Source organism: Mustelus asterias, unplaced genomic scaffold (assembly GCF_964213995.1).
Source record: "Mustelus asterias unplaced genomic scaffold, sMusAst1.hap1.1 HAP1_SCAFFOLD_1610, whole genome shotgun sequence".
Taxonomy (NCBI): Eukaryota; Metazoa; Chordata; class Chondrichthyes; order Carcharhiniformes; family Triakidae; genus Mustelus; species Mustelus asterias.
In genome coordinates, this window is record NW_027591555.1 from 35,001 (window position 1) to 49,344 (window position 14,344).

Consider the following 14,344-nt stretch of genomic DNA (forward strand, 5'->3'; position numbering starts at 1 on the left):
TCCGGGTTGAAGTCCATCTGCCACTTCTCCGCCCAGTCTTGCATTCTATCTATGTCTCGCTGCAACTTCTGACATCCCTCCAAACTATCCACAACACCACCTACCTTGGTGTCGTCAGCAAACTTACCAACCCATCCCTCCACTTCCTCATCCAGGTCATTTATGAAAATGACAAACAGCAAGGGTCCCAGAACAGATCCCTGGGGCACTCCACTGGTCACTGACCTCCACGCAGAGAAAGACCCCTCCACAGCCACTCTCTGCCTTCTGCAGGCAAGCCAGTTCTGGATCCACAAGGCAACAGCCCCTTGGATCCCATGCCCTCTCACTTTCTCAAGAAGTCTTGCATGGGGGACCTTATCGAACGCTTTGCTGAAGTCCATATAGACCACATCCACCGCTCTTCCTTCGTCAATGTGCTTGGTCACATTTTCAAAGAACTCAACCAGGCTCGTAAGGCACGACCTGCCCCTGACAAAGCCGTGCTGACTACTTTTGATCATACTAAACTTCTCTAGATGATCATAAATCCTGTCTCTCAGGATCCTCTCCATCAACTTACCAACCACTGAGGTTAGACTCACCGGTCGGTAATTTCCCGGGCTGTCCCTGTTCCCTTTCTTGAATATAGGGACCACATCCGCAATCCTCCAATCCTCCGGAACCTCTCCCGTCTCCATCGACGATGCAAAGATCATCGCCAAAGGCTCCGCAATCTCCTCCCTCGCCTCCCACAGTAACCTGGGGTACATCCCATCCGTTCCCGGCGACTTACCAACCTTGATGCCATTCAATAGTTCCAACACATCCTCTTTCTTTATGTCCACATGCTCGATCCTTTCTGTCCTCCGCAATCCAGCAGTACAACCACCCAGATCCCTTTCCACCGTGAATACCGAGGTAAAGTATTCATTAAGCACCTCCGCCATTTCTAACGGTTCCGCACAAACTTTTCCCCCTTCACCTTTTAAGGGTCCTATGCCTTCACATCTCATCCTTTTACTCTTGACATATTTGTAGAAAGCCTTGGGATTCTCCTTAATCTTACCCGCCAAGGTCTTCTCATGACCCCTTCTCGCTCTCCTAATTTCCTTCTTAAGCTCCTTCCTACATCGCGTATACTCCTCTAAATCCTTAACACCTCCTAGCTCTCTGAACCTTCTGTACGCCTCTCTTTTCTTATTTACCAGGTTCATCACAACCTTCGTGCACCACGGTTCCCGTACCCTACCAACACCCCCCTGTCTCATCGGAACGTTGTCATGCAGAGCTCCAGACAAACATTCCTTGAAAATCCTCCACTTTCCTTCGGTACTTTTCCCCAAGAATGCCTCCTTCCAATTTACCCGTCTAATTTCCTCCCTGAGAAAGTAGAGGCGTTGGTGGGCTTTCTTAACTATAGTGTCGGCATGGGGGGACCAGGACAGGTTGTTGGTGATCTGGACACTGATAGCCTAGATCTTACATAGAAACATAGAAGATAGGAGCTGGAGGAGGCCATTCGGCCCTTCGAGGCTGCTCCGCCATTCATCATAATCATGGCTGATCGTCCAACTCAATAGCCTAATCCTGCTTTCCCCCCATAACCTTTGATCCCATTCGCCCCAAGTGCTATATCCAGCCGCCTCTTGAATACATAGAAACATAGAAAAACTACAGCACAAAACAGGCCCTTCGGCCCCACAAGTTCTGCCGAACATATCCCTACCTTTTAGGCCTACCTATAACCCGCCATCCTATTAAGTCCCATGTACTCATCCAGGAGTCTCTTAAAAGACCCTATTGAGTTCGCCTCCACCACCACTGACGGCAGCCGATTCCACTCGCCCACCACCCTCTGTGAAAAACTCTGTGTGAAATACATTCAGTGTTTTGGCATCAACTACTTCCTGTGGTAATGAATTCCACAGCCTCTTGTTTTATTACTTATTAGTCACAGTAGGCTTACATTAACACTGCAATGAAGTTACTGTGCAAACCACCACTCTGAGTGAAGAAATGTTTCCTCATCTCTGGGCTAAATGGTCTACCCTGTATCGTCAGACTGTGACCCTTGATTCTGGACTCCCCCCACCATCGGGAACATCCTCCCTGCATCTACCCTGTTCACTCAAGTCTCCAGTGCGAGACTTTTACTCACAGCCTTCTGAGTTAGAGGCGAGTGTGCTTTGCTGTGTGCTGCCACATTTCCTATATTAACGACAATGATTGCACTTCGGGAAAGTATTTATTTGGGCTGTAAAGCACTTGACGTCCTGAGGTTACGAAAGGTGCTATATAAATGCAAGTTCTTTTTCTCCGGTAAATCTCAATACGTCCAGGTGAAGCTTTTTGTTAATCTTGATAGATCACTAGTGACACTCCCTGGAACCTTGTTCTTGTTTCAGATAGACAAAGATGTGTCTGTGAAAATCTAGCAAAGCTTGTGAAAGATTGTCATCACCTCCTCGGTGTTTGTTCGCTGAACGAGGCCTCTGCAAAGTTGCCGCCGAGATCAATTTTTTAAATAACTGAAACGTTTCCCTGCCGTTGACATCTGGGAGCTGCCGAGCTGCGTGCGGGTTGGCTCAAACCCGAAACTTCCTGACTGCTCACAGAATCATTTCTGGCAGTTTCACCCCCGCAGGAACCTCAGTCCCCGCCCGATTGAAAGGCCTGCTCCTGTAAAGTAACCACAAGTTTCACACTGCTGTGCATCTACAATTCAGCATCAGAGGCAGAATTTATCGTCTCTCCAACGTGACCTAGTGACCTTGCTAATTCCTGACGCCAAGCTTGAACCATTAAGATCCTGACGCATGCAATGATTTATTCACCTCCCCCAGGAGCCCTGGGGATCCTGGCTGCTGCTGGATGTTAGTTGGAACAGGTGTCCCACCCACCCTCACAGACTGAGAGTTTTACCAGCTATTCCACCATAAAGGCAGCACATCTGATCCAATTCCCACCTGACATCAGCAGGCACGCACTCTCTTGCAGAGGGACACCCCCCCCACCCCCCTCCGCCCCTCAACCACCACCATGGACACTCGTGCTGCTATGGCACCCATATCCTGTGCAAATAAACTAACCCTTCGAGATCATCCTATCTCGAGTTTGCTGTGAGGTTCCGAAGCGAAAATTGGATCGTACCAAAACCAAGAGGTTGAGATATGCACCACTGCTTAGAAACAGGAAACAAATCAAAAATACCTTCCTGTTTACAAATTTTTTAAATTAGTGTCACAAATAGGCTTAAAGTAAAGTAAAGTTTTATCTATTAGTCACAATAAGCTTACGTTAACACTGCAGTGAAGTTACTATGAAATTCCCCTAGTCCCCACACTCTGGCGCCTGTTCGGGTCAATGCACCCTAACCAGCAGCTTTGACAAAGGGTTGTCTGGACTCGAAACGTCAGCTCCTTTCTCTCCTTACAGATGCTGCCAGACCCGCTGAGATTTTCCAGCATTTTCTCTTTTGGTTTCCACACACATGAGGACGGCCTCAACCGGGATCTTGGGTTCATGTCACACTATCTGTAACCCCCATGACTTGCCTGGGCTTGCAAACTCTCACTAACTGTCCTGGCTGGAGACAATACACACCTCTTTAACCTGTGCTTAACCCTCTCTCCACTCACATTGTCTGCACCTGTAAAGACTTGATTACCTGATAAGACTCGCATTCCAACCATTATCTTGCAATTGAGTTTGTGTCTATATATACGCCCTGTTTGTGAACCCAACTCTCCACTCACCTGAGGAAGGAGCAGCGCTCCGATAGCTCATGATACCAAATAAACCTGTTGGACTTTAACCAGGTGATGTGAGATTTCTTACTGTGCCCCTTAGTGTCAGGGGGATTAGCAGGGTAAATGGGTGGGGTTATGGGGATAGGGCCTGGGTGGGATTGTGGTCAGTGCAGACTCATAGAAATCATAGAAACCCTACAGTACAGAAAGAGGCCATTCGGCCCATCGAGTCTGCACCGACCACAATCCCACCCAGGCCCTAACCCCATATCCCTACATATTTTACCCGCTAATCCCTCTAACCTACACATCCCAGGACACTAAAGGGCAATTTTAGCACGGCCAATCAACCTAACCCGCACATCTTTGGACTGTGGGAGGAAACCGGAGCACCCGGAGGAAACCCACGCAGACACGAGGAGAATGTGCAAACTCCACACAGACAGTGACCCAAGCCGGGAATCGAACCCGGGTCTCCTGGAGCTGTGAAGCAGCAGTGCTAACCACTGTGCCACCGTGCCACCCCGATGGGCCGAATGGGCCCATTCTATATTGTAGGGATTCTATGATCTATGATTTCAGCAGGTCTGACAGCATCTGTGGAGAGAGAGAATAGAGCTAACGTTTCGAGGCTGGAAGACCCTTCGTCAGAGCTCAAAGGCCCCCTTTCTTCCATTGCCCCCCCCAACCACCGCACCCCTGTAGCTGGGAAGCTATGATGTGAGCTGGGGGGTGTGGGGGGGGGGGTGGTGTTGGTTGGTTGCTGTGCTCTCTCTGTGTGTACAGGCTGGATAAAGCCACTGGGAAGCTGTGTGGTTCCAGTGCAGTGAAGAGTGATTGGTGTGACCGGGTGTGTTGTCAGACTGGTTCTGCTGCTGTTGACTCTGAACAGAGAGACAGAGAGCAGCTTGTTATCAAACCACTCCCTGTGCTCAGACCGAGTTCTCACTCGTGCGGATTTGTCAGGGGGAAGGTGGGTTGTTTTCTGTCCCTGTGACTATCTGCACTTTCCTGATTTTGTGGCAGTTTGTTAACAGCAGAGGAAAGCGGCTCTTTTACTGGCGGTGATTATATTTTGGGAGTGAGAATAGCACCTGTACCAAACACCTCGAGAGGATTGAATTGCTGCAAATACGCAACAGGCCTCGGGGCCTCTGGATCATGTTTCACATGGAGACCAGTTTTAGCAAAGTCTTCAACGCCCGTTTCTCCTCTTTCAGAGACTTGATGTGGAGATGCCGGCGTTGGACTGGGGTGGGCACAGTAAGTCTCACAACACCAGGTTAAAGTCGAACAAGTTTATTTGGTAGCACGAGCTTTCAGAGCGCTGCTCCTTCATCAGGTGAGTCACTCACTCACTCAGTGCTCCAAAAGCTCGTGCTACCAAATAAACATGTTGGACTTTAACCTGGTGTTCTGAGACTACTTACAGTGCCTTTCAGAGACTGACTGACATGCTGTGTATCTCTTGGGAGGAGATATTAGAAACAGGGGCAAGGGTATAGGTTTAAGGAGCATCTTAAAGGAGGTGAGAGAGGGAGAGAAAAGTTAAAGTTTATTTATTAGTTACAAGTAGGCTTACCTTAACACTGCAATGAAGTCGCTGTGAAAATCCCCTAGTCGCCACACTCTGGCGCCTGTTCGGGTACACTGAGGGAGAATTTAGCACGGCCAATGTATCTAACCAGCACGTCTTTCAGAGGAAACCGGAGCACCCGGAGGAAACCCACGCAGACATGGGGAGAACATGCAGACTCCGCACAGGCAGTGACCCAAGCCGGGAATCGAACTCATGTCCCTGGAGCTGTGAGGTAGCAGTGCTAACCCACTGTGCCACCGTGCCACCCAAAAGGTGTTAGCCTCCTTTTATTTCCCCTTTTCAAATGCGCACTGACCTGCTGTGTGTTTCCAGCACTTTGTCAGACTGCAATGGATCATCTTGGAAAGGCCCCGGGGTGGAACTTTCCTGTCCCACCTGTCACGGGAATCATGGCGGGCGGGGGCAGACCACGCAGAGGTCCATTCACCTCGGACGGGAATTTCTGGCCTGGGGCAAGCACAGCCGATAAATCCCGTTCCGAGGCTGGGATTTTATGACCTCACTCGGGCGAGGCTCGTAAAATCCCACCAAGGCCAATGGAGAATTCCGTTCTGCGAGCCTGGCCTGCCCCGCCCCGCCCCGCCGGTAAAATCCCAGCCCTCGTGTCTCTGCACTGAGAATGAACAGTATTGTATAAGGGTTTGGCACCTATAGGGTTAATGTGGAACTGAGTACTGTCCCACCCACCCGGTGATGTAAGTAAGAGGCCACATGACCCGCACCTCCCTCCGGGTCAGTGTGGTGTTGGGCAGAGCTGTGTGTAGAAGCAAGCATGGAGACCACTCCTAGCTTAGACCTTCACTGTGCCTGTGTATATAGTCTCTGGTAGTTAATAAATACTTACCCAAGACCTTAATAAGACTGACTGAACTATGTGCAACATCTTACAAAATACACAAGTGGAAGACTCTGCTGTTCTCACTTCCCAAGCTTCGTTTGTTACCTGCCAGCAAATAGGAGAGCGAGACTCCCTCGAGATTCATTCCCACAACACAACCTTTCACAGTCCAGGGAAACCTGAGCGCCATCAGCCGCCTTTTCTTCAGGAAGGTGCTGGAACTGCTTGTCAGGGTCAGCACCTTCACTTTGCCAGCTGCAGCAGTGCAGGAAGGCAGCTGATCACCGTCAGGGCAACTCAGAATGAGTAACAAAATGCTGGCCTTGTCCTATCCCAAGAAGCAAAACAACGAGTTTATATGTTTAGAGCAAAACCCACATGAGAGTCGGCCTATCGTACTGTGCATGACTGACGCTTGCACTGGAGTTACTAATGAGCTTAATTAACTTGTAATATGGCAATGAAGCATCTACTGGGAATCCTGTCTGATCAGCCAGTGTGCATGACACACGCACACACAGACACGCACACACACACACGCATTTGTGTACACAAATGTGCGCGCACAAATACACACAGACACACACACACACACACGCATTTGTGTACACAAATGTGCGCGCGCGCACAAATACACACAGACACACACACACACACGCATTTGTGTACACAAATGTGCGCGCGCGCACAAATACACACAGACACACACACACGCATTTGTGTACACAAATGTGCGCGCGCGCGCACAAATACACACAGACACGCACACACACGCATTTGTGTACACAAATGTGCGCACACGCACAAATACACACAGACACACACATGCGTACACACAGACATGCGTACGCGCGCGCGCACATGCATTTGTACACACAGACACACGTGCGTGCACGTACACAAACACACAGACACATGCGTACACGCACAGACACACGCGCACACTGACACGTTCAGACATGCACGCACACACAAACACACACACATACACACTGTCTTCTCCTCCTCATCGCCCTTCACTTTAGGAAATTTCAAGCGATTATTGGATAGGCACACGGAGCACACCAGAATGATATAGGGAGTGGGATAGCTTGATCTTGGTTTTGGACAAAGCTCGGCACAACATCGAGGGCCGAAGGGCCTGTACTGTTCTATATGTCCTATATATATATATATATATATATATATATGTTCCCCTCCCTAAAGGCGTTGGCTGTATTTGGGTTTTGCGTTAGTTGCCCTGAGTCCCTCCAAACACAGGCAGCAGCTCTTCAAATGTGAATGGAGGACATTTAACCATGGGGAAATGTCTCAGCCAGGCTCAATCCTCCATAAAGTCACGGTCCATCCAATAGCACTCCCGCCTGGGTGTCACTGGAGTTGCGGGGATGGGTGCGTTCCCCTTCTCTTGCTCATTCCCACTCTGAGAGGCCAGAGATTTAACCTATGACCTCGATATGTGTCACTCCGTTCAGTACTGGTCAGAGTGTTTCGGAACATCTTGCTTTCAGTATTTCAAAAATGCTGCCTTTCGTATTCTAAAAAAGGCTTGCATTTTGATTCTCTCACCATGTTGGGCACTGAACTGTTTCCATGGTAACAAAAGGACTCCCGATCACCTCATGTTCTCGTTAGAACATAGAGCACAGAACCGTACAGCACAGGAACAGGCCCTTCGGCCCACAATGTTGTGCTGAACATGACGCCAAATTAAACTAATCCCTTCCGCCTGCCCTTGCTCCATGTCCCTCTATTCCTCGCATATTCATAGAATCATAGAAACCCTACAGTGCAGAAAGAGGCCATTCGGCCCATCGAGTCTGCACCGACCACAATCCCACCCAGGCCCTACCCCCATATCCCTACATATTTACCCGCTCATCCCTCTAACCTACACATGTGCTTATCTAAAAGCCCCTTAAACACTCCTATCGTATCCGCCTCCACCACTATCCGTGGCAGCGCGTTCCAGACACTTACCACCCTCTGTTTAAAATAAAAACCTGCCCCTCACATCTCCTTTGAATTTTCTTCCCCTCGTTTCAACTGCACGCCCCCTAGTATTAGACATTTCAACTCTGGGAAAAAGATTCCCTGCCAACCCTATCTCTGCCTCTCACAATTGTACAGACTTCTCTCAGGTCTCCCCTCAGCCTCCGCCGCTCCAGAGAAAACAACCCTAGTCTGTCCAGCCTCCCCTTATAGCTCACACTCTCTGATCCAGGCAGCATCCTGGTAAACCTCTTCTGCACCCTCTCCAAAGCCTCCACATCCTTCCTGTAATGTAGCAATCAGAATTAAACGCAATACTCTCAGAGCAGCCTAACCAAAGTTTTAGACTTCACTGTGAAACGTTCCACGCAATCTTGTACTGTCCCCCTCTCTGTTCAGCTCCCTGTCACACTCACACCGTAAGGAGTCTAACAACACCAGGTTAAAGTCCAACAGGTTTATTTGGTAGCAAACGCATTTCCACATCATGACACTCACACCTTCCAGCTCTGTTCAATATTTGAGCGTATCTTCACTTTTGGCAATTCTCTCTCTCTGACACAATTCTTGATGGGATACAGAAACTGTCTGTCAGTTCATGGACAGTACTCTCTCATCCTCCAACTTCTCTCTCTCTTTCCCTGTGTGTTTTTCTCTCTGGCTTCCTTCCCTCTTTCTATCCCTCGCCCCTCCCTCTCTACCCTCATCTCTTCCTCTTTCTCCCCCGATCCTCACTGTCTTAACTCTTTGCATTTCCTACGCTCATTTGATTAAGGAGAGCAAAGCCCCTCATATTTCTGTTTGCCCATCCCTTCCTGCTGCCATCTAAAGATGTTTGAAGTACCAAGCTTGGCATCACCAAGCTGCTGGCCTTCTGCCCTCCCCTGCCCCGTGGACCTTGAACCTTCACCTGGGTTAAATGATGCCCACTGACTCTGTGTTTCAGCTGGATGGAAGCATGTCTGGATGAGGAACTACCTCCGACAACTGAGCTTGAGGAAGGCCTGAGAAATGGAGTGTATCTTGCCAAACTAGGCAACTTCTTCAGCCCAAAGGTGGTCTCACGCAAAAAGATCTACGACTGTGAACAAACCAGATACAAGGTAATGCACGTGCCCAGGGATCTCGGGGTTGTGGCTTTGCGGTGGGGGTGGAGGGAGATGATGGGTGGGGGTGGAGGGAGGGGGGGCGGTGGCGGGATTAGCCTTCACTGGGAAATCACATCAGAAAACTATCAATAGAGACGGGAGGTGTTCAAGCTCTGGGCCAGTGGTTCAAATCAGGCACTGACAGACTGGGTTAAAATTGATTCCCTTGGTGGAAAATTCTAGAAGCAAAGGACATAGATTCGGGATAAGTGGCAGTAGGTGTAGAGGGGACATGAGGAAGAACTTTATTACACATTGGGTAATGGGTGTCTGGAATTCACTGCCTGAGATGGTGGTGGAGGCGGAGACCCTAAACTCTTCTAAAAAAATACCTGGATCTGTACCGCAAGTGCTGTAAATTTAAGGTGCGGATCCAGGTATTTTTTTAGAAGAGTTTAGGGTCTCTGCCTCCACCACCATCTCAGGCAGTGAATTCCAGACACCCATTACAGGGCTATGGGCCGGGTGCAGAAAGGTGGGATTAGAAAGGGCACCTGGGTGTCCTTGAGTTGCCTTGATTAGATGGGCCAAATGGTCGTCTGTGCTGTCACTTTTCTATGGTTCTAGAATCATAGAATCCCTACGGTGCAGAAGGAGGCCATTTGGTCCATCAAGTCCGCACCAAGAACAATCCCATCCAGGCCCTATCCCCGTGACACCACATATTTATCCCACTAATTCCTCTAACCTACGCATCCCGGGATACTAAGGGGCAATTTAGCATGGCAAATCAACCTAACCCACGCATCTTTTGGACTGTGAAAGGAAACCGGAGCACCCGGAGGAAACCTACGCAGACACGGGGAGAATGTGCAAGCTCCACGCAGACAGGGACCCAAGCCGGGAATCGAACCCAGGTCCCTGGAGCTGTGAGGCAGCAGTGTTAAACACCGTGTCGCCCTGCGTGACATTTTCATGTGACAAAAATACAAGTATTCTATGCTGACATTTTCTCTCACTGTTTTGGAAAAGATTTGGAGAAATCCCATTCCTGGGGGAGTCCTAAAATAGGGACCATAAATACAAGGTCATCACTGATAAATCCAGCAGGGAATTCAGGAATAACTTCTCTACCCAGGGAATGGGAAGGATGTGAAACTCGCAATCACAGTGGGTGGTTGCGGCGAATATTAAAGAGACATTTAAGGGGAAGCTTAAGAAGGAGAAAGGATGAGGGGGAAATACTGATGAGGTGAGATGGAGAGGAGTGGGAGGAAGGTCATTTCGGGACAGCATGGACAAGTTGGGCCGAACAGCCTGTTTCCATACTGTAAACCTCTATGACTCATGTGGAGCATAAATGCTAGCACGGACCAGCTGGACCGAATGGCCTGCTTCCCCGTCGTCATCAGCACAGACCTGGGACAAAAGCTGTAATTTTGTGTTGTGCGTGAAATAGTACACCGGCCTTTTGAAGACGGTTAAAGAAATTCCCTTCACATTTTTTTTCCATTGAAACGCAGGCGACCGGACTTCATTTCCGCCACACGGATAACACCATCCAGTGGTTTAACGCCATGTCCAACATCGGGCTGCCTAAGGTAAGGGTTTGTTTTACTCAGTCGGAGGATGCACGCCCGACCTGCCATGCCCGCGTTTCTCTGCGAATGAACCAGACAGCGACAAACGAAAACGAACAGACCCTGTCAGTGCCTGAGTCAAGAAAGCAGAATCATAGAATCCCTACAGTGCAGAAGGAGGCCATTCAGCCCATCGAGCCTGCACCGACCACAATCCCACCCAGGCCCGATCCCTGTAACCCCACATATTTCCAGTAATAAGGTGTCCAGATCACCAACAACCTGTCCTGGTCCCCCCCATGCTGACACCCACCAACGCCTCTACTTTCTCAGACGATTAAGGAAATTTGGCATGTCCGCTCCGACTCTCGCCAACTTTTACAGATGCACCATAGAAAGCATTCTTTCTGGTTGTATCACAGCTTGGTATGGGTTCCTGCTCTGCCCAAGACCGCAAGAAACTACAAAAGTTCGTGAATGTAGCCCAATCCATCACCCAAACCAGCCTCCCATCCATTGACTCCGTCTACACTTCCCGCTGCCTCGGCAAAGCAGCCAGCACAATTAAGGACCCCACGCACCCTGGACATTCTCCCTTCCTCCACCTTCCATCGGGAAAAAGATACAAAAGTCTGAGGTCACGTACCAACCGACTCAAGAACAGCTTCTTCCCTGCTGCTGTCAGACTTTTGAATGGACCTACCTTGCATTAAGTTGATCTTTCTCTACACTCTAGCTATGACTGTAACACCACATTCTGCACTCTCTCCTTTCCTTCTCTATGAACGGTATGCTTTGTCTGTTTAGCGCGCAAGGAACAATACTTTTCACTGTATACTAATACACGTGACAATAATAAATCAAATCAAATATTTACTCCGCTAATCCCCTGACAATATGGGACAACTTAGCATGGCCAGTCACCCTAACCCGCACATCTTCGGACTGTGGGAGGAAACCGGAGCACCCGGAGGAAACCCACGCAGACACGGGGAGAACGTGCAGACTCCACACAGACAGTGACCCAAACTGGGAATCGAACCCAGGTCCCTGGCGCTGCGAGGCAGCAGTGCTAACTACTGTGCCACCCCGTGCCGAAACTAGGAAGAGGGGCTGTGCAAATACAAATATTCCAGCCTGCCTCTCCCTCTCACAGACGTCGATTTCCAGTATTTAAAGTTCATTTATCAGTCACAAGTAAGGCTCGCATTAACACTGCAATGAAGTTACTGTGAAATTCAGTATTTTCAGTTTTTATTTCAGATTTTTTTTTTTTGTCCTGACTCTCTTTCCTGTTTACTTGGCCCCCTCTCTCTCCTCTCCTTTTTTTCCAGAATAATATTCGTGGAAACTTCCTTCCCTGGCATTTGTTCCACGCCCTGAAATGCTGGAATTCCATCAAACCACATTAGTCTTGGCCACAGCCCAGCACTCACAATTCCCCCTCAAAAGGCAGGCAGCCACGGCTTTATATCTAAGCCGGCTAAAGAGACTCGAATAGGTTTCGTTGGGCTTTGAAATCCAAAGAAGGTTTCTCCGTCCAATTTAAAATATATTTACGCGCTCCACGTTTCTCCTCCTCCGATGCTGATGTCTCTGGGATGGGAAATGTTATTGATTACCACCCAAGTATGAGCCAATCTGTGTGGGCAACTTTTTAGTGGGGACCTCGCACCCAAACTTGAAGCATTCCCTGCCTGACTTCCACATCCTCTTACTTCCCTGCACCTTTCCATACTTCCGGAATGGCTGCGATTCGGATGGTATTCCGTGCTTTGTGGCTGATGACTGATCTCCGGGAGTTCGGTGCCAGTTGGGATTGTTTCATTACCAGAGTGTTGGCTGCCTTTCTCCGGGTTTCTCTGTATAATTTGCGTGCATCCTGTTATTTCTGCTTTGCTAATTGGCTCTTGCGCCTGTAATAAGCTTCACAAAGTTTTGTGTTCTTAAAGTAAACAGCACCATTCACAGACGCCTTAAATACCTGATACCAGACTGTAATTTCAGCGTCGTGAATCAGACAGTTCACAGCTCTTCGTCGAATCATAGAATCCCTACAGTGCAGAAGGAGGCCATTCGGCCCATCGAGTCTGTACCGACCACAATCCCACCCAGGCCCTATTCCCGCAACCCCATACATTTATCCTGCTAGTCCCCCCTGACAATAGGGTCAATTTAGCACGGCCAATCAACCTAACCCGCACAACTTTGGACTGTAGGAGAAAACTGGAGCAGCCAGAGGAAACCCACGCAGACACGGGGAGAACGTGCAGACTCCACACAGACAGTGACCCAAGCCGGGAATCGAACCCGTGTCCCTGATATTATGAGGCAGCAGTGCTAACCACTGTGCCGCTCCTTACTGTACCTTACTGAACTCCAAGACAGGTTTCTGGCTCATAGAATCCTACAGTGCAGAAGGAGGCCGTTCGGCCCATCAAGGCTGCACCGCCCACAATCCCACCCAGACCCTATCCCCATAACCCTATACATTTACCCTAGCTCATCCCCCTGACACTAAGGGGCAATTTAGCATGGCCAATCCACCTAACCAGCACATCTTTGGAATGTGGGAGGAAACCGGAGCAGCCGGAGGAAACCCACGCAGACACGGGGAGAACGTGCAGACTCCGCACAGACAGTGACCCGAGGCGGGAATTGAACCCGGGTCCCTGGCTCTGTGAGGCAGCAGTGCGAACCCACTGTGCCGCCCCTTGCTGTACCTTACTGAACTCCAAGACAGGTTTCTGGCTCTTTATCCTTTTTATCAGCAAAACTACCTCCTTCCAACTGATCTGTCTCCACCCCCGCTTCAGTTCATCTGCTGCTGCTGAAACCCCTCGTCCACACTTTCAACACTATTCCAGCGCATGCCCAGCCAGCCTTCCATCTCCCACCCTCTGCAAGCTTCAACTCACCCAAAACTTGCACCAAGTTCTGTTGACGCATCAACCCTGCGCTCTCAGACCTCCATTCTGCCAATATTACCATTTTAAAATTTGCACCTGTAATGACTTTAATCAGGCAATTGAGGTGGGCCTGTTAGGATATGAACCCCCTGATTAAGGGCCCCTTTTGAGTTGTCCCTAAGTTAAGTTGATTTCGTTTATTTGGTTGGACACAAAAAGATGTCCCTGATTGATTAAGGGTGCAATTGATGGGCCAATCAGGGAGCCTCTTGCTTTGTATTTAGCCAGGCGTGTCAGTTCCTCTGGGACTCCGGGTGCAGACTGCGAACTGATGGCGCTCTGTATGCTGTTGTTAGACTTGTAAATAAAGGGAGCTTGATGAAGGGATTTCTGCCTCCGAGGACTTATTGCAGCATCCTTATTGTATTCTTCTGCAGCAGTAAAACCTCCGAGAACCCTCTGAGAAACAGGCAGATTAGCAACATTTAAGAGGATGGGTACGTGAAGAGGGAGGGAACAGAGGGATATGGACCAAGTAATGGCAGAAGGGTTTTTTTTTTAGTTCGGGCATCATGATGGGCACAGGCTTGGAGGGCCGAAGGGCCT

At 49.3% G+C, this 14,344-nt stretch overlaps 1 protein-coding gene across 1 annotated transcript in view; it reads left to right on the forward strand.

Annotated features, from left to right (window-relative positions):
• LOC144488498 (ras GTPase-activating-like protein IQGAP1) overlaps nt 1–14,344 on the forward strand; it is a gene marked incomplete at its 3' end in the record, with an annotated part of 75,144 nt that overhangs the window by 27,534 nt on the left and 33,266 nt on the right. The window contains exons 2-3 of the mRNA XM_078206547.1: nt 9,108–9,264; nt 10,773–10,850. Coding sequence (XP_078062673.1) covers nt 9,108–9,264; nt 10,773–10,850 — 235 coding nt within the window. The remainder of the gene's footprint in view (nt 1–9,107; nt 9,265–10,772; nt 10,851–14,344) is intronic.